We start from the raw sequence: 23,856 nt of genomic DNA on the forward strand, positions 1-23,856 counted from the left end.
GAAAGAATTGACCAAGTGGCGGTTGAAGAAATGCCTTGGTTGGAAATTATTCCCACCACGGACATTGATTCTTACCCCTGTAACTTGAAGCAGCCAATTTGACGAGTAGCAACACCGAATATGAGTACCCATGCACAGTCGATGGCGGTAACACCCATCCTCAATCATCATTTTTTATAGATAGGAACATGTTGGATCCTCTAGTTTATTGACCTAAATTAAAAATTCTTATTAAACCTTAGTCATAATTTTAAGGATAGGAACTCAATCATTGCAAATTGAAGTATTTTAACTAAATCATAGTAAAAATTAATTATTTTATATTAAAGTTCAAAAACTAAATGGTTACAAAAATCAAAGTAACGATTACATTATTACAAATGAGAGTAATTGGTAAAAAGAAATAATTTTTAGAAAAAAAAATAATTATATATATATATATAAAGACAAGACCAGCTTGCTTTGTATCCATCAATAAATGTACATCGACACGTGTGTTATCTATCCATCACCATTGAATGATAAATTTTATGTAAACATTAGTGTGTTTTAAATGTATTTAAAACTTGAAAATAAACACTGAAATAAATATAATATTTTATAAAATATATGACAAGGGAAAACATGAATTATATAAAATTTTTAACAAAAACAATTAATTATAGCTCGTTTCATCATAGCTATGAACATATTCAACGATCTAAGTTTATATTTAGTTAACCAACATTTCTTAAGAGTATCAAAATGAAGATAATCTTATCAATCTTCTGACTTCAAATATAAAATTTAAACTGGAAATTAACCACTCGAATAAGTGCACATTAAGTTTAGCAATTAATACGGATTACTTCTCATAACACAAAAAAGAACGCAAAATTATCAGATTGTCCTATCTACCAAATCTGGCAATTTAAATGACAAAACAAAACCTAATGGAAGGATCAACGCTTTCCACCGCCACCACCCAGCTTTGGACCCTTGGGTGCAGCTCCCTTAGGAACGTTACCCTTACCTGGCGCCTTCTGTGACTTGGCCATCACTTCTGCCTTCTTGGCCTTCTTTTCGTCCTTGGTTTTCTTAATCCTTTCCTTAATTTCACTGCAATTCAATCAAAAATCTTCATAAGCTGAAATACAAAATTTCTATTCTAGTTCAATCTTTATTCTTAAGAGGACGAACCGGAGAGCAGCTTCTCTAGCAGCATCACGCACTTCTGGCTTTTCGGCTCTCTTCTTTTGGATGACTTCCAATGTTGCACCAACAATGGACCTGGAGTAGGGCTTCTTGGTGGCACGTCTCCTCTTCTTTACAGCCTCTTGAGCAATGTCCTGCAAATGTCAAAATAAAATGGATAAAGATCAATAGCCCACAGCAAGCCAGCAACACAACACTCAAAGAGAAGCCTTCCTCTATGTGGTTAAAGTGAGATCTCTTAGGTATGGATTTAGTTGTTACACTTAATTATAAGGCTTTAAATGTTGAGTAATGTGACTTGTATTTGCAAAACTAATCCTAGAGCTCAGTATATGAGTTAAGGTGAAACTTAAATCCACATTAGACCCCATCAGTAGACTAGAAACCTGACTAGTTTGTAATCCCCCATTGTGAGATTGTTTCGAGATTAACTATTTTCAGTGGAATCAAGTTTGCATGAAGAGAATCATTATCCACGTGAGAGTTGGTATTTGGTATTTCCAGATAATTTTCATTCACCGGTCCTCGTGAAAAAAAAAAAAAAAAACAAAGAAAAAGAAAGTGTCCACAGAATATCTTAATATTACCTTCTTGTGCTGCTTCCTATACATGGCTGTCCAGGTAAGCTTTGATGGCTTCAGCCGGTTGTGGAAGTACCTCTTGCATTTTGAGTTGGCGAAGAGAAACACCTAACGGATTGACAGCAAAAATGTCAAACAAGCAAGGAGAAAACAGAGAATAATTCAAATAAATCAAACAAATCAGTTTATCTCAAAAAAATCAAGCACCATTGCAGAGGTTGGGGTTAATTAGAGAAGAAAGGGTTTATAACGTTTACTAAAAGTTGAAACTAAAAAAAAATCAGTTTATCTCAAAAAAATCTAAAATACAGTAACCAAAGTCACCTGAGAATCGGCCCGGATGAATCTGATGCCTCTCCCTGGGTATATTTTGGCTCCACTGAATCGACAAAGCTCAGTCCTGAAAAATCAGTATCAAACTATTAGGGGCAGAATTCATGACTCAAAAGCTACTAGCTCATATACTTCTTTTCCCATATACAGAGCCCATGAACAAGATTAAGCACGTAAATCTCGAAGTTCTCGAACTTAGTTTATGAGACAATTATTCCACACCCGTTTGTTCAAACATTAAACTACAATAACAAGTCCAAGAAACGAAAAAAACTCATCTTCTAAACCTTCCCCTTCAAATTACATATCCTGTTCCTAAATGTCCATCAGAAATACTTCCTTCCAACCAGGTTATTAAAACATAACAGATGCCAGTCCCAATTAACCACGCCAGTACCTCAGTGCACAGACATATTGCAAATAGCAACCGTAATTACGCCTCATAAGTAAAGTAACTATATTAACACACAAAAAGAAAAACACGGAACTTTGTTAAAGATTTAAAGTTTCTCAAATGGAAGACTTCTAAAAATAAGCCTATTTCTCACTTCAAACACGCGCAAAACCTTAGATCTCTCGAGCATGAACAATGCACGTACAAATGCGAAAACAGAACCACAAAAACACGCCGACATATAGAACGAAAACAGAGGATATGGCATCAGATCTAAGAACACATGAAAATAGAGATGGAAGTATTTTGACGAACTTGAGAACCATGGCCGCTGCGATACTAAGCTTCCCGCCGCGCTGTTGATGAAAAACCCTAGGAGACAAAATCTCACCGAATGACTCGGTAGCTTATATTGCAATTGTTGGACAATCTTTTGGGCCCAACTATTGACTTTGGGCTTCGTATTGGGCCCAACTCTTGACTTTGGTCTTCGTATTGGGCCCAACTCTTGACTTTGGGCTTAGTATTGGGCCTGGGCTATAAAGTAATTATCCGATGAAATTGAGAGAAAACGATAAACTAAATAATAATAAGAATAATAATAATAATAATAATAATAATTGTTAAAGAAAACCATAAAAATATATTTAAAAACACATTATTCATTAAAAGTTAAATTAATATTAAATTTAAAAAGTTTCTATCACAGATCTGAAAATGTATATATATATATATATATATATATATATTATTTATTTATTTAATTTTTTTTTTTTAAATGAAGTATAAATTTCATACGGTTAATTTTTAGGGGAAAAAAAGAAATTGAGAATCTGATTGAACAAAGAGCGCCACGTCAATCCAATACGCGAGTAAAGTTGATAACCTATTTTATTACAATTTGTTATTTTCTGGATAAGCACAAATTTTTTTCAACGATTGGACCTCCGGCTCCGGAGACATCTCGCCGGTGCGTATTGTTTGCCGTCGGCGAAGGGACAAGGGCCTTTAGCGGTGGAACGATCACTCGTGATGAAACAAGGTTGCGACGGATGTTTCATCATCTGCATCAGATCCGAAATCTTTACGACAGGAATTTCAGAGTAGTCTCTTTGATATTTGTTGATCCATCGCGTTATGATCGCTGAAAATTCCAATTCCGGCAGCTGGTTTGGATGGGATTTGGAAAGCGCTGATAACTAGCTTTTAGCGGCTCGTCGTTTACAGTAAGCGAATGTGGATTGGAGCTTGGCTCCAACAATCGTTAAGACGTTCATGGACAAAGCTTCCAAGCATCAGGTTCTCTCTCTCACCCTCCCTCTCTAGGATTGAATTTTAAACCAGCTACCAGAAAGTATACACTAATTCATCTGTTTCACGAATATGTTCTTTTACTATGACCTTCTCCTCCATCGGTAGTTATTCGTTCGTTAGTATTGAAACGAAACTCTCATCGTGGTAGAAGCTTAAATTACATCCATTTCATATCTAATTTGAGCCGGACATTTTCTTTGGATTAGCTGCCTCTTTCTTTTCGTTCTCTGATTTGCGAGCAATTGGCGTGGGAATAATATGGAACTTGGGGATTGGTTTGGTTTGGTTTGGTTAGTTTGCTATGGTTTCTATTGTTTGGGGCTAAAAAATTACTGTTCTATAACTTCCAAGCTCTTTACAGGTATCATTGAGGGGAGCGAGTGCAAAAGAAATTACGAGGGATGCTCTTGTTCAGAAGGTTATCCAGGAGAGAGAGCTACGTCAATATGCAAGAAAAGCTGCAGCTTCGGCTCTCTTTATTCAGGTCTATTACATTTACTTCTAGCGGTCTTCAAGTGCCATTCTTAGTTTATCTTGCACGTTCTATAGCAACTGATAATTAAGTTGTAGAGACAATGGAGAATGGTTTGTGGGTTTGATCATTGTTCCTATATTTCTATGTAATTGAATTAAGTTGGATGTTTACTCTTCATATCTATGCAGCTTCTCCTGGTAACAAAGGCAAGTTCTCAAAGTTTGAAATTACTATCTCGTTTCTTAATTGATGCAGAGAGTATGGAGGCGCTACAGAGTGACTAAGATAGCTGCTTTGCAGCTTCAAGAAAGTTGGGAAGAGTTGGTGAATAATCGTTCTGGTGCTCTGGCTGGCACGTTCATTTCCTATAATATTTTGAGACCGTTTCTCTTCTTTATCTCATCTTTTCTGAAACGACCCCAAAATATCCAGACCAGAGATATAGACTGTATGAAGAATTGCTTTACACTCTTGTTTGAAAGCATCAATTCTACCGGTATCCACTTCTTCACCGATACTCTTTATTATTTTTTTCATCTTTTGCATGTCATTTTAGACTGAGTTCTAAGATCCAATTGATAAATCTTATTATCATGTCAAAAAACAGCAGAATAGGCTGAGTTGTATCTTAATTTGGTAAGTTGAGTTACAAACTGTATTGCATGGTGGGTTTTGGGATGCCTATATTCTAGATATATTTTAACTTTAAAGTGGCATGTAAGTTGTGTGCTATACTTAACTTGATTTGATAGTCTCCAGAACATGGAATTAAAGAAACTGGAAAAATATCATATTGACTCCTTTGGGCACATTTGTTGAAAACATACATATGTGGTTTTGGAGGAAGACTTTGCGTAGTAATCACGATTTAAAATGGAAGCGTCTCAATCCTCAAATACTGGTAGGTTTGAGGCTCAAATTTCCATACATCACATTTTTTGTACTAAAAAAAATCTACCAGAAATCCTCACAATATTAATTTGAGTTTAGTAAGCTTGCAAAAATTGATTAGTTTTTGGGGAGTGGAAATTGGAAAAATGTGAGAGAAAGAGAATTAGTCCATACGATACTATTTTGGATGAAATCTCCATTGCCTTGCTCATTTCTACCGTCGTTTAGCTCTTTCTTTTATTGTTATATATATTTATTTTTAGTCTATACATCTATTTTGGACTTGACATGCTATAATCAATTTTCGTGTCAAGAATCAAAGAACAACTTTTGCTCCTTGGCCACTGGTACATCTGAAGAAAGAAGAATATGGACTTACCAATCAAGGAAACTTATTTCTGTATGCTTATTTATTCTTGTTCATTTCGACAAGTTGCAAGCAAAGGAGCAAAAAATTATTGTTACAACCTCTTTAGCCATGCGCTTGGTAGTCGTCTTCACTGATTATAATGGGTGGAAGAATGTAAATGAGAATAATCGTTTTGATACAGAAGCAGCATTGAAGGATTTAGTTCATTATCTAGGAACTTCTGAAAGTGGCCTTTACCTATCCGTCAGAAAATACATGTGTAAATTGAGTGTTATCCAATCTTCACGGACCACCAGTACCATCCAGACAAATGATTTATTTGTTATTACTGTGAGTGCAATAACTTTAGCTTTACGACCATTTCGTCTAATGAATTTTGATGCAATTGGCACTACTTCGTGGGAAGGGCATCATGTGGCTGAACAGTTCTGTCTGTTTCTACTTACAATTCCCGAACTTGTTCAAAATCTGCCTCAAGTTCTTGTGCCAGCTGTAAAGCATCGATCTATCTTGCTACCATGCTTCTGGACTCTATTGGTAAGGGCCATTGAGGTTGAACAGATTTTTTATGGTTTTCATTTTAGTTTGTCACCACTGAAACTAAATAGCTCACTTTCTGCCTGCTTATAAAACCCAATGATACTTGTATATTATGTATCTGTTGGTTATTTAATTACTTTGTTTGCTCAAGTTTAGGAGTTATGAAAAAAAAATGCGTTACTTCTTTCTGAATTTTTGGCAAATATAGATGCATTCATTTTCTTGATTTTGCAGCTTTGATAACGAGTACCTATCTAAATAATTTTAATAGAATTTCATTGTGTAAAAAAAGATTCATTTTGGTTATAGTGAGTTGACAAATTAACAATTGTTACGTTTTAGTATCAAAGAGATTACATTTACAATAACATCTTGATTTGGCACTGATTGAATTGTGGCAGTTGATGGCAGGCCAAGAAAGAGACAATTTTATTGGGAATGTCTGACCTGGATCGGTTATCAGTTGATTGTGGCTCTAAGGTTGTTCCGGCAGTTGGATGGGCTCTTGCAAACATTATATGTCTGGCAGCAGGGACTGAAACTAAGGCCACGGATTCTGGTTGGTTCAAGCAGAGTTTAGATTATGTGTTATATGTTCGTGTGGGTATCACTTTGGCAGAAAGACTTTTGGCTTTGATTGGGGATTTTGGGTGTGGTAGAAAGGAGAATCAAGATATCCAAAGCGAAAATTTAACTTCTTATGAACCCTCTGATGCAGCTGTTTTCAAGAATGAAATGGCATCCATGCCCTTAAGCACATTGCCCATTGATATGTTTAGGCCTATTTGTGAACAGAGGCATCTCACAGATCTTTTGACAATAGTAAATACAGATCTTCACTCCGAAAAAAGTACTGCACAGTCAAATAATATAGACTGTATGAAAAGCTTGAAACTGATCGATATATCATACTTTTACATGTACATGCTCAGAATATTTTCACTTTTGAATCCACCCGTTGGATCCTTACCTGTTCTTAACATGTTATCTTTTACTCCTGGGTTTCTTGTTGATTTGTGGGGAGTGTTAGAAAGTTCCCTTTTCCCCAGTGATGCTGATGAAGCTGAAGGTCCCTTTCCTGGCTCAAGTAAAATATCAAGTAAAAAGAAAGATGAAGTTTTTGGCAAAAAGCCAAAGCAAGTCAACAGGGATGGAAATAGTAAGAGGGTAACTGTCTTTCATAAGTTCACGAGCAAGTCACAACTGGGCAGTGATCATATGGACTCGGTTAAGGATCAATCTAGTTCAAGACAAGGGGATGATGACTTGCGTGATGTATGGGACATAAAATCTCTGAGTTGTGGTCCACAAGGAATTTCAAAAGATTTGTCATGTCTGCTCTATCTTTTCAGTGCCACTTATGCTCATCTGCTGTTAGTTCTAGACGACATAGAGTTCTATGAAAAACAGGCAAGATATTTCATCTCTCCCTCCATTGTATGATTTTTTCAAATGTGATGCCTTATTTGTAAACTTCATTATGTGGACTAGGTTCCGTTCAGGCTGGAGCAGCAAAGGAAACTTGCATCAATGCTTAATACACTTGTGTATAATGGCTTGTCCCATGGTACTGGTCAGCAGAACACATCCCTTATGGAATCTGCAATCAGGTGCTTGCATCTGATGTATGAGAGAGATTGCAGACACCAGTTTTGTCCTCCTACGCTATGGCTTGCACCTGCTAGAACAAGTAGACCACCTGTTGCAGTTGCTGCAAGAACTCACGAAGCTTTATTAGCTAACTTACGAGCAGATGATAGTTTAACAGTTCCAACTGTAGGTTCGATTATAGCTACCACACCACATGTGTTCCCATTCGAGGAAAGGTGAGAATCAGACTGCTAACTAAACTGGCTATTTCCTTTTTAATATGCAGCTTTGCTACTCTCATTGATCTGGATTTGCCCCATCTCAGCTTAATTAATATTTCCTGTTTGCTTCTTATAAGAAAAATCCAATCTTGTTTGATGTGGTTACTTTACTATCGTGAATCTTCAAAACCCTCAAATATGTATCAAGCAACATCATCTCGGTGATCCCCCGTAGAAGGAGATGATGTTTACAAGTTATCAATAGGAAATGTTATGTTCCCTTCAGTTGCTACCCAACGTGTAAAAGTATGAAGCTTGATATTGTGCATTTGGAGTACTGTTCATGGTTGTTGAGAGCATTGAGTGCTTACTTTTTCATCCAATTTCTTTATATGAGCATGGGCAGAGAGGATTGGACATATAAGCATCAGAAATAGATGCATGTAGGGCGATAGAACTGACTGGTCATTGTAATTGGTTTGGTCTCCATATGATCGCATTGGAGTGTTGCGTTCTTCATATCTGATACCAAGTTAGTTTTTCCCCTGGTGGTTGGCATGAAGTTTTTTCTCTACTGGATTACATAAGCCATTTTCCATGAGGGCATTCCTCACTACCTATCGTTTTACCATTCTTAGCTTTTATTATATCTTTCATAAAAATTTAAATTCTATTCTAAGTAAAAGCTAAAAGTTATCTTGTTGATTCTATAAATTCCACTCATCATTTACATTTTCTAGTTCAATGTTATATTTTTTTCTGGTCAATGTTCCTTTTAAAGAAAAATTTATTTTAGAAACTCTGTCCTTCCCTCTCTCCGAAGCCAGTATATAGTACAAAATTTTCTTCAGGACTTTGATTAAACCATGATGTTCTTCTGTGTTTGGTGCGCATTGGAACTTATAAGCACTTATACATCCATAAAGAAGTCTCAAAATTTGTCTTTCCATATCAAAGGCTTTTCATTTTCCGTTCTTCTTTTTTTTCCTGGCAGAGTTGAAATGTTCAGGGAGTTTGTCAAGATGGACAAAGTCTCCCGAAAAATGGCAGGTGAAGTTGGTGGACCTGGGTCACGATCATTTGAAATTGTAGTTCGTCGCAGCCATGTTATTGAAGATGGATTCAGACAGTTAAATTCCCTTGGGTCAAGGCTAAAATCAGCTATTCATGTTTCATTCGTTAGTGAATGTGGCCTTCCCGAGGCTGGCCAAGACTGTGGTGGATTATCCAAAGAGTTTTTAACTGATATAGCCAAAGCAGCATTTTCTCCTGAGTAAGTTACACAAACTACATAGAATCATTGTGGTCTTTCTTTTTCGGCCTCCAATAACCTATGTCTTGTTTATTTTTCCTTTTAGATATGGGCTGTTCTGTCAAACGTCTACTGAAGACAGGCTTCTTATCCCTAATGCATCAGCAAGATATCTCGACAACGGCATCCAGATGATTGAGTTTCTTGGTAGAGTTGTTGGGAAGGCTCTCTATGAAGGAATATTGCTTGATTACTCATTTTCACATGTTTTTGTTCACAAGTTGTTAGGCCGGTATAGCTTCCTTGACGAGTTATCGACACTTGATCCAGAACTATACCGGAATCTCATGTATGTCAAGGTAAATTCTTCATACTCACAAGGTCAAGCCAAAACTACAATATTACGATATGATGTTTCCTAATGACTACCTAATAGTATTACTGGCTTTCTTTATCCTCCTGTCTCTTTTATTATAAGTTTTTTTTCCTGAAGTGAAATGATTGAATATCTCCACGTGGTCAGAATGGAAAGATTCGTGAAAGGCATATGCTTTCCCTAAGAAATTACGCTAGTTTGAGTCAATAAACAAAGCATTCAGTAGACTGGTTGGTAGATGTTGAGGTGGATCTGGAGGATTAGGAGTTAAAAATGCGGTGTGATGATTTACTGTGGGCTGGAAGTGACTGACTGTGAGATGAGCATTAAATTTTATGGTGATGTCAGGACAGCTTCAGAGACATTCTTCAGAATTTTCTTCTTACATTATCTAGTTCCTCGGTTGGATTACGGCTATTCGATGAACATGCCGTTGTTCATGATAATTGATTGAGACCCAGGTCATCAAGTCCATGTGAACCTCACCAAGATGACAGGCAGACGGTTCTATATGATGGGAAGCTACTTAAAAGCACATCTCATTTTTAATAATATATATGTTATTATGCATGGTTGTTCTTTATAGTAATTATAGTAATTGTACATTCTTTAGTTTAAGATTTTCTTGTGTACTTATATATATCTTACTCTAATCTAAAATATGTTGAGTCTTTTTCCAATACTTATTACATGGTATAAGAGTCCCTTAAGTTTTAAATTCTCGTTTAAAAATTAAGGTTCTCTCTTCCAAGTGAGGTTAGAGTTTGAAGATTGGGTCATTAGTTTAAAGTTGGTTAATCTCTTCAGAAGAATATGAGGTGAGAAGAGCACGTACATGACTAAATTGGACAATGCCAATTTTTTATATGCAATAACTGAGATAATGTCCGTTCTTGATTGGTTTTTTTAAGCCTTGGGTAAGATATTTTTTAATTTCTTTGATTCTTTAGGCCCTTTTTTGTTTAAGGTAATTGATGAACTACGCAAAGTTGTATATTTTTGTAATGAACTTTAATTGTTATGGCTCTTCTTATGGCAGTCTTATGAGGGCGATGTCAAAGAACTCTCGCTGGATTTCACTGTTACTGAAGAATCATTTGGCAAGCGACATGTTATTGAGCTTATACATGGTGGCAAGGATGTTTCTGTTACAAATGAGAATAAGATGCAGTATGTTCACGCCATTGCTGATTATAAACTTAATCGACAGGTCATTGGTTGTTCATCATGTAATTTCTTCCTTTCTTGGCGATATTTCATGTCTGGTGGTAATGTTGCTTATGAGAAAAGTGGACCTGACCTATATTTGTGATTTCTTTAGGAAATAAAGTATTCGTGCAACTCAAATAAAGTTCAGCCGTGATTCTTATTTTATGCTCTGCAAAGATAATTGTTTTGGTTCAAATTTATGTTCATTCCCTGTTAAATTGCAGATACTGCCTTTTTCAAACGCATTCTATAGGGGTTTGACTGATCTTGTATCACCGTCGTGGTTGAAGTTATTTAGTGCAAGTGAATTCAATCAGGTATATATTATTGCTCTTGTTAATCGATGTGTATTATTTATGCTCTTCACTATAGACTTGGCATCCTGGATTGTTAGCTAACGTAAGCAAGGCATGTGATTCCTGAACTTTTAAAAGCTCATACTAATGTGGAAATTTTATATGTGAGGACCTCCAAGGGGTCTTCTATATCTCAGGCTAATAAGGAATGGTATGAATGACCTTCTATTGATTATGGGATCTTTGGGCTTTTAAAAGTTTTGGGAGTCCTTAGTCTCCGGTCTGCATGGCTTCATGGAAAATTTCCATAAAAAAACAAGAAAAAAAAAACTCCGGAAACCATCAAGTATGACTTGGTTGTGATATTTGAATGTTTGATTTTAGCAGTAGTGCCGTTGACAAAGGCCTAAAGGAACTTAACATTTGATTGGTTTCTAAGAAAATTACAGCCTTCTCCATAAGTGAGTGGAACAAATTGAAGTTATTGCAATAGTTTTGACAGGAAGGCTGTAAATATCCTCCCCATGACTATATCCCTTTACCAGTTGGTAACCGAGAAATCCCTGATGCTTTCGTCATTGCAAATGAAGCAGCACATGAGTGGCGAAACAAATAGAAGCTAGGTTGAGTGCTTAGGCCGTGAAAGTGCCCACGACGTGGTACTTGGTCAATTGACAATTCTTAAAAGCAGAATGGGAGAAAGAAAAGGCACTAGTTAGAAGATGGATCAAGGCCTGCATAACCTCTATTTCCTGGTCTATCTTTGGATTTTTTTTTTTTTGAAATACTAACATCGATTAGTTGGTAATCCTTAAATCTTTGTTTCATCACCAAAGAAAGACAGTATATTGATTAGATAAATGATCAATAGTGGTACAAATTAGTTTCCGTTGTTTCCAATACTCGGTATGAACTAGTTCTTGACACATGCTGGTTCTTCCCATTGGGTTGGAACGATTTTTAGAACTATATAATTTTATGGACAATAAGATATGTGCTGAAGATGCAACCAAATTGCTTATTACGCAAGATGGCAAAAAGTATAATAATTGGATAAGGCGGGTGAAAGAGGTTCAAATAAGTTTCCATTGTTTTGTATACTCGCACTAACCAGTTCTTTACAACTTGCTGGTTCTTAGAATACCTCAGAGGATTTCATATGGGTGGAACTAGTAGTAGAACTATATAATTTTTAAATGGTTTAAATTTGTGAACATCCGCATTTTTATCTTTTTATTAAATGCAATTTGTTTTCTCATTTTTGTTTTGTTAGTTTTTTTTCCCCTAATATAAATTCCATTCTGTAGTTGCTTTCCGGTGGAAACCACGACATTGACGTTGATGATTTGAGGAATAATACACGATATACAGGTGGTTACACAGAGGGCAGCCGAACTATTAGTATTTTCTGGGAGGTATAAACTTTGTAGTGATTAACCCGCATTGTTTTGGTATCAGTCTAATATCCAACTTTTCATTTTATTTCCAACTGATTTGATTCCTTTTGGAAAAAAAATTCTTAAAACTAGGCAAGTTGCGATAAAGTTCATTGTGCTTATGTAACTCTGTTCTGGTTGATGGGCGTGACTTATTTTAGAACTAAAGAAATACTTACATGGCCATATTTCATACAAATAATATTCCTTCTCTCTCTCTGTGTCTCTCTCTGTCTCCCCCCCTTCCTTCTTTCAAACTCATGTTATTGGGCAATCTGTATGAATCATGCTTGGGCCTTGTGATGTATACTTTTGGAACTCCCCAGCTTTTCATCCCCCCCCCCCCCCCCCCCCCCCCCCCCTTTTTAAATAATTTTTAATTTTGTTAATTTTTCTGCGGGGGTTGGGGGAATGTGCAGGTTATTAAGGGGTTTGAACCAAAAGATCGTTGTTTGCTTCTTAAATTTGTCACTAGTTGTTCTCGAGCTCCATTACTTGGATTCAAGTACCTGCAACCAGCTTTTACCATTCATAAGGTGTGCATTCAATCTTTAAGTTTCCAGTTACATTTCTTTTGTTCGTACTTTAAGAGGCCTTTTATTCACCAGTTTAAATCCCAGAGTCAGGGGTCTTCTGATCAATAAATTAACTGCCAACAACAGTTCAAAATATCTGTATGCACCTTGTTTAACTTTAAATGAGCTGCTTGGAGTGCATTGAAAATGTTATTCATTGTAAAATCTGATATGGAAATTAATCTCATGTAGGTCTCATGTGATGTACCGATATGGGCTTCACTAGGAGGACAGGATGTCGAACGCCTTCCGACAGCTTCCACTTGCTATAATACTCTCAAGGTACGAAAAATGAAGCAAGTATCAGTTTTATTTAAAGGAAGAGACCTCATTATTGACAAGACAGCCATTAGTAATGCAAATGTAGATTAGTCATTAATGATGTTCTAAATTCCTCTGTTTTTCAACTGCTAATTATCTGTGCCTTTCGTTTCTATATTTTTTGCATGCAGCTCCCTACATATAAACGTTCGAGCACCTTGAGATCAAAACTTCTCTATGCGATCAATTCCAACTCCGGATTTGAACTTTCTTGAATTTACTGACCTCAGGTACGTAGTACCATTCTTTCCTAACTGGGATTTGAGCCTTCTTTGTGCTTTGAGCTGCTCAGTAAATCATGAACAAATTGAAAATTTAGCTTTTCAGTACTGTGTTATAGGGAAAAAAGTTTTGGTACTTCCATACTACTACCATTCAGAAACATTTAATTATGACACGTTCAAGTATGATATGACTAGTGATAGTAGCTATTATGGGAGTAGAATTTTTTTCCGGACGGATATGAATGTTCAATATATATCAATATCCTCCCACCAATTTTGGTCCTTTCAAAGAATCTGAGATTTGGAACTTAAATCATTAATTATGCTTATTGAGCCTTCCTTACCTCACTCTTCGCAGGCTGGCAGCTGGTTGGTCCAAAGCTGCATCTAATTATTAGTCGGTGCATAAAATGTGGGTAATAATTGTTCTTATTTACAGGTCTGTGGCACATGAAAGGCCGCTGGTTTGTTCTTTGATCTCATCCATCTCAGGCCACGCCACAGTTTCACCCTGTTGGAAGGAAACGTTTGATAGAATAAGATATTAATTTCTATGGAACTGTTAATTCCTAAATGATTGACTTATGGTCTGGTTTGGGGTTGTTTTTGTTTTTCTAAAGTATTGAAGATCAGCCTCCATTTTGAGCTATTCTTGACAGCTTTTGTAGAAACAACGTATGAGATTAGATTTATCCATGACAAACTTCAGGTGATGTTTTTTTATTAACAATCTACTATCCTCTAAGCTCTGCAACCTCCTCTCTCTCTCACTCTCTCTCCATTTTGTTTCTTTTACATATTTTTTTAGTTCAATATAGAATGGTGAGGGTTCGAACTTCTAGGTCGAAGACATGTCTCAATCAGCTGAACTATGCTCAAGTTGAGTGTTTTTTACGCATTATAAATACATAACTCTATGCTCAAGTTGAGTGTTTTTTACGCATTATAAATACATAACTCGTTTCTCAAAGTGTTTCTATTCTTAGCTCTCATTTTGTGTTGTAATACCTTATAAGTTTTTTTTTATCTGTTTCTCTTAGGGAGAAATATGAGTTTTGAACTTTCGACTCTAGGGGAATGAATGGTTTTAACCATTTAAATTGTTGTTAGACGAACAAACATGATATTGTTTAACGGTTAGGAAAAATAATACTTTGTTGAGAAAAACTACTTTATTTAGTGTAGCGCACATTTCTTAGTATACGTGAAAGTAGAATACTTTATTTGGTACTAACAAAAGCACATGTTATTATACAAGTAAACGTGAGAAAATGGACCCAATAATTTTTACACGTAAACTTCGTTTGTAATAATATATAATAGAAATACCATTGTTTGAAGAGTTACTTAGAAGCATTAAATGGACAAATGAATCAAAAACCTTTGCTCAATTCCACCTCTGTTAAAAGATTATGCTAAGTTTAAATTATAAGAATAGAATAACACCAAATTTGTTTCGTCCCACTAAAACCAACATGGATTGATTGAACTCAAAGTAATTCCCAAAGCCTTAGAGTAAAGCTTAGAAGCCATGGAGTCGTAAAAAAGCAAAGGATTACCCCCTTTTAACGGATTGGTAAAGAATCTTAACACCATTTTGATCAAAGAAACCTATCTAAGTAGCCTCAACTCTTCATCCATTTTCAAACCACAAATCGAGCCGAGACGACGTGCAGTCTATAATACGAGCAACGGTGTTGGAGTTTGAGTCTCTCTGGCCTACAATCGGACTATTACAAAGAGACATCAAACTGAACTGAACCGAACCGAATCTCTAATGGCGAATACAACTTCAAAACCCGAGAATTTGGAGCCGACCCTCTTGAAAATTGGCATTCCTCTAGCTCTATCAGCAGCTGGTGGAGTATGTTGTGGCATAATGATGGCAAGAAGTTCATTTCCCTCCTTAAATCCACTCAAACGCATATCAAAACTCATTAAGAATGAGAACTTTGACAGCCAAAATCACTCAGCTCCACTTCCTTTGAAGCAAAAAGAAACTTCACCCAAGATTGAGGAAGTTCTTTTAGGCTTAAAAAACAGAGTTGAAGATCTTGAAAGAAAGGAATTGGGCATAGAGAAGCAGTTCATTTGGTACCAAAATTTGAAAGAGAAGGAAGCTTTGCTGATGGAGTTGAAGAACACATTGGTTTTGGACATGGCTCATATCAGGTTCTTGGAGAAGGAGATTTTGCTAATGGAAGAAGAAAACAAAAGGTTTGAGAGTTTGGTGACTGAATATTTGGGAGTTTCAGAGAAGTTTGAAGGCCAAAAACCAGAGAACAGGTTACTTGAGAGAGAAGTAAAGAAAGTGAAGAAGAGATTGAAGGAACAATCAAAGATGATAAGAGAGAAGAATTTGAAGATTGAAGAGAGTAGAACAGAGTTTTGGAGAAACAATGAAGAAATGGAAAGGAAGAAGAGGATGATTGAGAAATTGAGGAATGAACTAAGAGACCTCAAAATGCAAATGGAGAACAATGCTTCACCTTCATCATCATATAAGGTCATCTTCTTCTTGTTTTATGTTTGATTAGCTCTAAATTTGTTTTGTTTGTGTTTATTAATGCGTTAATCGTGTTTAACCATGCGAATCAAAACATGTTGAATATGTCAAGAAATTATTAGATATTGATTACGATTGAACTATACTCATTTTGTTAGTCTAAACAATCTTATTTTGATATAGATAATGGTTCGTTTTTTAGTAGCTCACGAGCATGATATTTTCGACCCGTTAACTGGGTATTTGGCTAAATCAAATGCTCTCTTGTTTGGCAGAATGAAGAAGAAAAAAAAGTGACAATGAAGGATGTTAGCAAGCTTTCAATTAACCATGAACAAGAACAACAAGAACAGAAAGAAAACCATAAGGATTTGGATCAAAAGGAATCGTCTCCTAATAAAACTACCAGACCAAAGCTCACGGATGTCAACAAGCTTTCGATTGGAAACCATGAACAAGAACAGAAAGAAAATCATAAGGATTTGGCTCAAAAGGAATCCTTTTCTGATAAAATTAAATATACAAGGCCAAGGCTTCTTCAAAGGATAAGCGATTATGGGAGTAGTGAAATGAATCCAAAGATGATAAAAAAATTAGACCACAATAAAAACCTCTAAATTAGCTCTCGTTCATATGATTTGTAATTTTGTGTGGAGTACTCTCTTAAAACACTTGATAAAATATAATAAAAAAAGTGAGATCTAGAACCGCTAATGCGTTCTACTTATTGAACACCGCGACCCTTAGATACCGAAGGCGTCTTTGGGGTGATCTCGTAGTTCCTACGGAGAGGAGATAATGGGTCGGTTTATGGATTTTTCTTCAATTTGTCGCATTTGGATGAATCTTCCTACTCGCTACTGATAAATTATCGAGGAAAGTTGAATATTTTTTATAATTTAGAGAAATAAATTCATAAGATCAAAGAAAAAACAAATTTTGGATTGTGGGTAATATCAAATGTGGCAGTATGATCTGCGCCACCTGAAATTGTGGATGAGATTGTAGAGATATCTTCCTTTTTCTCTCAACAGAAAGCTTCCGAAGAACTTTTATGAACTAATATCCATGAATCCCATTTCATAACTCTCATTAATCGATACAATGGAGCTCTTCCTTCTTCCATCATACAAACAAAATCCCACCATTTTCTACAAACCCCTTACCCCTTTTCCCATTATCGGTCTCTTTTTCCCTCTCTTTCTCTATTTCTTGTGTTTTCTTTTCATGGGTTTCTTTCAGAATGTGTTAATATCTTTGATTTGCAGGGAAGAGACGGCCATCTCTTTTCCCTTGTCGATGTTCATTATCGTCCTCTCATGGCGGACCTTCAGAACAAGCCAAAGAATCGCTGCGGTGTGAGGGAAGAAGGGCATTGATTGGTGCTTTCCTGTCGACGGGTATCTCTATAATTTTGAAGATTATTGTTTGATATTGTTGAATGCACGAAATGTTCTTGTTGCTGCTGCCTTTTGTGATGTTGTAAATTGGAGCCAAATTTAGTCTTTACATGTCTCTTTGAAGATGGTATGTGTTTAGTTTAGGTAGTTGGTTCTGATTGAGGGACGGCTAGAAATGAGATGCCTCAATGTCTCATCCACATGGCCTTTGAGGTCTGTGGTTGGCTAACGATAGACGATTAGTCCCCCGAACATAGCCTACAACTTCTTACCCTCGAAAAGAGCAACTCTTCTCAAATTGTATCTATAGAACCTCTCCTTAACAAACGTGTTCTAAAACCGTGAGACTGACGGTGATACGTAGCCAAAGCGAACAATATCTGTTAGCGGTGGGCTTGGCTGTTACATCATTAGTGTCCAAGTCAACTTGTGTGTATCTCCACTATTTTCATGGGGCAACCTGTCTATCCCTACTACAATTAGTTGCCATGAAACTAGTAGAATATTAAATCTTGTATCCCTCTAAGTTTTTTTATGGCATACATTGGCCCTCAGTGACCACTATGTCAACCGAGGGTGATTTGTTTCGTCTTACTATTTGATTCAAACTCGGTATAAAAGAGTCTAGACATTTCGAATGATATGCTTCATTAATCATGAAAACTGTCACGGTAGAGTAGAATCTTGTAAGATCCCACATTGGTTAGAGAGGGGAACAAAATATTCCTTACAAGGGTGTAGAAACCTTTCCTTAGCATACGCGTTTTAAAACCTTGAGAGGAAGCCCAAAAGGGAAAGCCTAAGAGGACCATATTTGCAAGCAGTGGGCTTGGGTTGTTACAAATGGTATTAGAGCCAGTTACCAGGCGGTATGCCAACGAGGACACTTGCCCCCAAGGGGGGTGGATTGTGAGATCCCACCTTGGTTGAAGAGGAGAACAAAGCATTCCTTATAAGCGTGTAGAAACTTCTCCCTAGTAGACGCGTTAAAAACCTCGAGGGGAAGCCCAGAAGGGAAAGCTCAAAGAGAACAATATCTGCTAGCCATAGACTAGTCGTAGACTTGGGCGGTTACAAATCTATTCTTACATTGCACTAAAGATGACTGATTGATTTGCATATGGTTCGTTTGGGGCTCCTTGTTGTTGAATTGGCACTTATTATCATCCATTCGTTTCCTCGCCAGCTGATAAGCTCCACGCACATTTTCAGATTCTTGCATCATTCATGTGTAAATTCCTAATGTTTTTCTTTGAGAATTCAACTTTTGTTTCAGCTGCGGGTTTATATTTCTGCAGTGTAGCCCATGCTGTTAGCACAAGTCGAAGGGCTGTAAGTTTCTTTCCACCCTTGTTGATTCACAACGAATATAACAAATGTAGAAGTGTATGAAAAGCTTCTATTTTTTCAGCTAAGAGGGGCAAAAGTACCTGAAAGTGAGTTTACAACTCTCCCAAATGGTCTGAAGTAAGTTCCATTACTATTTTTAGAACATGTTCTTCTTTTTTAATACTGTTCTTCTCTTCCTCTTCTCTTTTTGTAGTTCTTTATTGTCTCTTGTCTCTTGGCATAACATTTTCAGTTGGAGATTATCATTCTCATTAAATGTTCTTATCACGACCCTGTTAATTCCAAGCTGGGGTTGGTAGTGGTCTTGTTTTTCTGCAACATATGCTGAAACTCAGAAAGAAATGTATCCTTCAGGTACTATGATTTGAAGGTTGGAGGAGGAACTAAGGCCGTGATTGGATCGCGCGTTGCAGTACGGTTGTGAGCTGGCTGTATTTTTATATTCAACTAACAAAGATATTATACCCTTTTTCCCACAAGAAACAGAATGGCTAATACATCGACAAGAACTAATCTAAGAAAATAGATAGCTTCCAAAAATTTTGGACAAAGCACTCCAAGCTTCATGATCCTTGATATGATCAAATCTTTCCTCCAAAGGGTACTTTTGTTCTTGAAATCCTGTTTCTTTCAAACCAAATTCGCCAAATCGAATACTGAACCACTGTTGATCCAACTCTCGTTTTCCTTTACAACTATGGCCACAAAACGGAATGAAAAAGTTGTTCTCTGCCCTGAAATTCTCGAGAAAAGTCTATGGGAAAAAGTATGAATGATATTCAACAATTTGTATTATATCTCAAACTTGCATACTTAAAAAGTGTCCTATTTGATCCAAATTTTAGTGTGTGTTCTAAGTAGATCAACCAATGTTCAATTTCGTGGGGCAGGGTCGGGGGAGGGACTCTCAAAAACCGACATAATTCAATGCATAACTAAAACTATAGTGTCATTTTGTAGGTTCACTATGTAGCTAAATGGAGAGGGATCACATTTATGACCAGTAGACAAGGGCTTGGTGTTGGTGGAGGAACGGTAAAATCGACCGAACTAGCTTATAGTCGTTTTCTAAGCTCACCCTTTTGATCAGTAAAAGCACTCAACACTTGAATTGCTGCAGCCTTATGGATTTGATGTAGGCCAATCAGAAAGAGGATCAGTTCTCAAGGGATTGGATTTAGGTGTTCAAGGCATGAGGGTTGGAGGTCAGGTGAGATACAATTTCAGTATGAGAATTGATTAAACTTCAGTCATTACAAAACCCTATTTCTTTTAAATTTTGGTTTTCACAGAGATTGCTTATAGTCCCTCCTGAGTTAGCTTATGGAAGCAAAGGCGTTCAGGAAATCCCTCCAAACGCAACAATCGAGGTAACGTTTCTTTACCTTCTAGCGATCTATTCGTTCATCAGTAGCACAGCTCGATAGAAAATTTAGTTCGTTCTTGTTTCAATGGTGGAAGACATCATTATTAACAGAACTTTACCTTATAGAAAAGGGAAAATGAACAACAAGAACATTTTTTTACCTTTTTGTTTACTTACTGCTCAACTATATGGATTTACTGTTCTATTCATCTTTGGATCTGTAGTTGGATGTGGAATTGCTATCCATCAAACAAAGCCCATTTGGGTAAGTAGTGGTTCTTGATATTCTTCACTATTTTAGTGGATTTTCTTTTCTACCATGATTAGTTTTACTCCTTTTCCTGAGTGTAGGACTCCAGTAAAAATAGTTGAAGGTTAATAAAAAGAACCATTCTGGCCTGAATCAGCTCTATATCTCAGTGATTTGGATTAGCAAAGATTGAAAGTACAAAAACTGGTGCAGAAGGGAAAAGTTTCCTGTTCTTAGTCCTTTTTTTTCCAGAAAGATATGCCCATTGCCATATTGTTTAATGTTTAAATTCATTCTCCTGTCTTATGAATATCACTTGTACTTTATGGAAAGCAACTGAGCTGGTAGTGCAGGTTCCATTATAGTATGGATTGCCTTGTTTAATACTATGAACTGTCTGGTGTTCTTCATTGTTATGATTTGTTGCGGAGTGTTATTAAAAAAATGAAGAAGATATGAATGTTTTCAAGGGATTGGAAGCCATATCTGGAAGAAGCTTGCCATATGGGGGCAATGCATCTAGAAAAACCTCCTTTTTTGTGACCATTCAAGAGGAATCCACTTCTATATAAAGCCAAAACATCTTACACAGATTCTTTCTCTACCTTTTCCATGTTCATGTCGTCCTACTTTATTCTCTAGCGCTGTCCTCTACTTACGCCGCCCTCGACCCAATTTTTCCATAAATCAGCTCTTCCTCATTGGTTCTTTGAGACATGGTAACTATGAAGATCCCAACACCATGCTTGTTTGGAAGCTACCTTTTCTTTCTTCTGTTCTTTAGTCTCTGCTGCTATTCGCAGAAAACGTGCCCGAGCTGCGGCTCCATTGATGTTCCTTATCCTCTTAGTACCAATTCAAACTGTGGTGACTTAGACTATACTCTCCGCTGTGATTCTCATTCACAGAGACTCTACTTTGATGCACTTAATGGAAGTTCATATCCTGTCCTGAAAATCAATGGTTCGAGTCAACGTTTGGTGATCCAACCATCTCCATGGGTTCCTGACTCCTGTGTTACCCAAGATATGTTGGTCAGTGAAGGCCTGTGGTTAAACCAATCACTCCCTTTTAACATCACTTCATCCAATACAATTTTCCTCTTGAACTGTTCTCCTCGACTGCTCGTCTCACCACTCAATTGTACTCCATCTAGTATCTGTCATCACTACTTGGAACGTTCAGGACGTGTTGATGGAAAACGAGCATTTCAGTGTGCTAGTGTTCTTGACCCTTGTTGTACCTTCATCGCTGGTGGGATGCCCTCAGCGTATAAGATAAGACTTCATAACTCAGGCTGTAGAGCATTCAGGAGCATCCTTCATCTAGATGTAGAAAAGCCTGCAAATCAATGGGAGGAAGGTTTGGAAATTCAATGGGCTGCCCCACCTGAACCAATCTGTAGAACTCAATCTGATTGCACTGGAGCGTCGGATTGTCGTCCTACTGGCAGCTCCAACAGCCGATCTCGTTGCCTTTGTAGAACGAGCTACCATTGGGATCATATCCTCGGAACATGCCTGAGAACAAATAGGAAGAGCATGGTTGGACTGATTATAAAGCTCTTGGTATGTCTTGTTTCATTTTTCATTCTAGCTGCGATTATCGCTCTAATTACTATCAGGAAGTCGAGAACATTCAGTAAGCAGGAAAAGCTGTGTAAAGAAAGAGAAGATATGTTGAATTTTAGAAATGGGGGCAGACCAGCCAGAATGTTTCATCTGAAAGAGATGAAGAAAGCAACGAATAAGTTTTCGAGAGATAGGGTCCTAGGATGCGGTGGCTTCGGAGAGGTTTACAAAGGTGAACTTCAAGACCGGACCGTTGTCGCCGTGAAGTCAGCTAAAGTAGGCAATCTAAAGAGCACCGAGCAGATACTCAACGAAGTCGGAATACTGTCTCAAGTAAACCACAAGAATCTTGTGAAACTTATAGGTTGCTGTGTAGAAACAGAGCAACCATTAATGATATATGAATACATTTCCAATGGCACCCTCCATGACCATTTACATGGTAAGTTTCCCACTTTCTTGGACTGGAGAAAAAGGCTAAAAGTTGCTTCACAAACTGCTGAAGCATTAGCTTACCTTCATTCAGCTGCATACCCTCCCATCTATCATAGAGATGTCAAGTCAACAAATATACTCTTGGATGATAACTTCAATGCCAAAGTTGCAGATTTTGGGCTTTCAAGATTGGCTTTGCCAGGAATAAGCCATGTTTCGACTTGTGCTCAGGGTACATTAGGTTACCTAGACCCGGAGTACTATCAGAATTACCAGTTAACAGATAAAAGTGATGTGTATAGTTTCGGAGTTGTCCTGCTCGAGCTTTTAACCTCTCAGAAGGCCATAGATTTCACAAGAGATGAAGATAGTGTCAATCTAGCAGTGTATGTGATTCAACGAGTGCACAACGGTGCGTTCATCGACGCCGTCGATAAACAGCTTCTGAGTGACGATCCATCGAGCAATACACTGATTAGTGTGAAGCACTTGTTGGAGCTCGCACTCACGTGTTTGAGGGAGAAGAAAGCGGAAAGGCCTTCCATGAAGGATGTAGTCCAGGAACTTGAGTACATAGCTCAGATATTGGAGAGTCCAGAAACAGTTGGTGAAGAAGAAGAAGAAGGGCAATCTTACAAAGGGTTAGAAGTTTAAGAGTAGTAGATTTGGTGTTAAACTTTGGTGTAATGCTTGAATATTCATATTAGAAAAGAGAGGTGGGGAATGATTCGATGAAACGCTGTGGAGAGAGATGGCAATAATGGATTCTGGGATGGTAGAAAATGAAAGAAAATACACAGTTGGGATCAGATGCCTACTTTTTGGACGAAGTATTCAAAATGAAGAACAGAATGTGGATTTTGAAAGTCATTTTGATGAGGAATCTATGATAGTGAAGATGGATAGCTAAAACCAAACTCATTCAACGAGCTGTCGAGTATTCATCCAATAGCATAATTTCTATCATTTTCAATATTTATTTTTTTGATTCAACGATAAGAGATTTGAATATCTTACCTCACGATTTAGAATATATGTCATAACCAGCTGTATTGTACTATAATTTATAGTACCGTGAAATTGTAGTTGTGATTGTAATAATCATAGGTTTTGTCTCTAAAATTACTTCTCTTAAACGAACCGCTCTTTTTTAATTACGAAGATAAAATGTATTAAATGGATTCTAAGAACCAGAGAAGACCGTTTTAGGGTATCATAATACATAGTTGGATGCAAAAGTTGTTTCCAAATAATGTTAGTAAAGACCAATTGAATAGCAACATTTTAATTCAAATTTGATGGCTTTATTGAAATTTTGCATATCAAATTTCTGTTGCCATTAAATTCTATTGTTAATTTTATCAAAGGTAAACTTGATTCTCATTC

At 36.9% G+C, this 23,856-nt stretch overlaps 4 protein-coding genes and 1 pseudogene across 9 annotated transcripts; 4 read left to right on the forward strand and 1 right to left on the reverse strand.

Annotated features, from left to right (window-relative positions):
• Positions 1–772: 772 nt before the first annotated feature.
• Positions 773–2,941, reverse strand: LOC111799600 (large ribosomal subunit protein eL24). The gene is made up of 5 exons (XM_023683002.2): positions 2,818–2,941; positions 2,100–2,175; positions 1,782–1,883; positions 1,180–1,328; positions 773–1,098 (listed from the first exon to the last, which is right to left on the reverse strand). Exons 1-5 carry the CDS (start codon positions 2,826–2,828, stop codon positions 942–944), a joined length of 495 nt encoding a protein of 164 aa, XP_023538770.1. The 5' UTR covers positions 2,829–2,941; the 3' UTR covers positions 773–941.
• Positions 2,942–3,349: 408 nt separating this feature from the next.
• On the forward strand, positions 3,350–14,318 carry UPL7 (ubiquitin-protein ligase 7). Of its 6 annotated transcripts, none has more exons than XM_023683460.2 (15): positions 3,352–3,801; positions 4,178–4,300; positions 4,547–4,787; positions 5,497–6,089; positions 6,504–7,502; positions 7,584–7,918; positions 8,898–9,176; positions 9,262–9,514; positions 10,571–10,741; positions 10,965–11,057; positions 12,344–12,451; positions 12,892–13,008; positions 13,240–13,329; positions 13,500–13,598; positions 14,032–14,318. In XM_023683460.2, exons 1-14 carry the CDS (start codon positions 3,778–3,780, stop codon positions 13,581–13,583), a joined length of 3,510 nt encoding a protein of 1,169 aa, XP_023539228.2. In that variant the 5' UTR covers positions 3,352–3,777; the 3' UTR covers positions 13,584–13,598; positions 14,032–14,318. The 6 variants fall into 6 exon arrangements, 4 of the variants coding, with proteins under 4 accessions (XP_086982685.1, XP_023539228.2, XP_023539227.2 ...); XM_023683459.2 differs by having other exon boundaries at positions 3,353–3,801; positions 13,951–14,318; XM_087126559.1 differs by lacking the exon at positions 12,892–13,008 and having other exon boundaries at positions 3,351–3,801; positions 13,951–14,318.
• An 829-nt stretch (positions 14,319–15,147) lies between these two features.
• On the forward strand, positions 15,148–16,807 carry LOC111800650 (uncharacterized). The gene is made up of 2 exons (XM_023684439.2): positions 15,148–16,098; positions 16,374–16,807. The coding sequence occupies exons 1-2, from the start codon at positions 15,370–15,372 to the stop codon at positions 16,713–16,715; spliced, it is 1,071 nt and encodes a 356-aa protein (XP_023540207.2). The 5' UTR covers positions 15,148–15,369; the 3' UTR covers positions 16,716–16,807.
• A 271-nt stretch (positions 16,808–17,078) lies between these two features.
• On the forward strand, positions 17,079–20,874 carry LOC111800570 (FKBP-like peptidyl-prolyl cis-trans isomerase family protein). The gene is made up of 10 exons (XM_023684322.2): positions 17,079–17,281; positions 17,367–17,498; positions 18,775–18,830; positions 18,910–18,965; positions 19,203–19,260; positions 19,809–19,883; positions 19,969–20,058; positions 20,141–20,218; positions 20,439–20,479; positions 20,566–20,874. Exons 1-10 carry the CDS (start codon positions 17,203–17,205, stop codon positions 20,591–20,593), a joined length of 693 nt encoding a protein of 230 aa, XP_023540090.1. The 5' UTR covers positions 17,079–17,202; the 3' UTR covers positions 20,594–20,874.
• Positions 20,875–21,020: 146 nt separating this feature from the next.
• Positions 21,021–23,592, forward strand: LOC111800569 (wall-associated receptor kinase-like 20 pseudogene; annotated as a pseudogene).
• The last annotated feature ends 264 nt before the right edge of the window (positions 23,593–23,856 follow it).

Source organism: Cucurbita pepo, chromosome 8 (assembly GCF_057944985.1).
Source record: "Cucurbita pepo subsp. pepo isolate OVF chromosome 8, ASM5794498v1, whole genome shotgun sequence".
NCBI lineage: Eukaryota > Viridiplantae > Streptophyta > Magnoliopsida > Cucurbitales > Cucurbitaceae > Cucurbita > Cucurbita pepo.

What these genes read in the sequence shown, in the direction of transcription:
- LOC111800570 (XM_023684322.2), top strand. Translation starts at nt 17,203, where the DNA reads ATGGAGCTCTTCCTTCTTCCATCATACAAACAAAATCCCACCATTTTC. An exon ending in TACCCCTTTTCCCATTATCG is followed by an intron (nt 17,282 to 17,366) that starts GTCTCTTTTTCC and finishes TTTGATTTGCAG; the next exon opens with GGAAGAGACGGCCATCTCTT. An exon ending in TTGGTGTTGGTGGAGGAACG is followed by an intron (nt 19,884 to 19,968) that starts GTAAAATCGACC and finishes GAATTGCTGCAG; the next exon opens with CCTTATGGATTTGATGTAGG.
- LOC111800650 (XM_023684439.2), top strand. Translation starts at nt 15,370, where the DNA reads ATGGCGAATACAACTTCAAAACCCGAGAATTTGGAGCCGACCCTCTTG. An exon ending in CACCTTCATCATCATATAAG is followed by an intron (nt 16,099 to 16,373) that starts GTCATCTTCTTC and finishes CTTGTTTGGCAG; the next exon opens with AATGAAGAAGAAAAAAAAGT.
- LOC111799600 (XM_023683002.2), bottom strand. An exon ending in TCATCCGGGCCGATTCTCAG is followed by an intron (nt 1,884 to 2,099) that starts GTGACTTTGGTT and finishes TCAATCCGTTAG; the next exon opens with GTGTTTCTCTTCGCCAACTC. An exon ending in GCTAGAGAAGCTGCTCTCCG is followed by an intron (nt 1,099 to 1,179) that starts GTTCGTCCTCTT and finishes ATTGAATTGCAG; the next exon opens with TGAAATTAAGGAAAGGATTA.
- UPL7 (XM_023683460.2), top strand. Translation starts at nt 3,778, where the DNA reads ATGGACAAAGCTTCCAAGCATCAG. An exon ending in TAGAGTTCTATGAAAAACAG is followed by an intron (nt 7,503 to 7,583) that starts GCAAGATATTTC and finishes TATGTGGACTAG; the next exon opens with GTTCCGTTCAGGCTGGAGCA. An exon ending in GTGTTCCCATTCGAGGAAAG is followed by an intron (nt 7,919 to 8,897) that starts GTGAGAATCAGA and finishes TTTTCCTGGCAG; the next exon opens with AGTTGAAATGTTCAGGGAGT.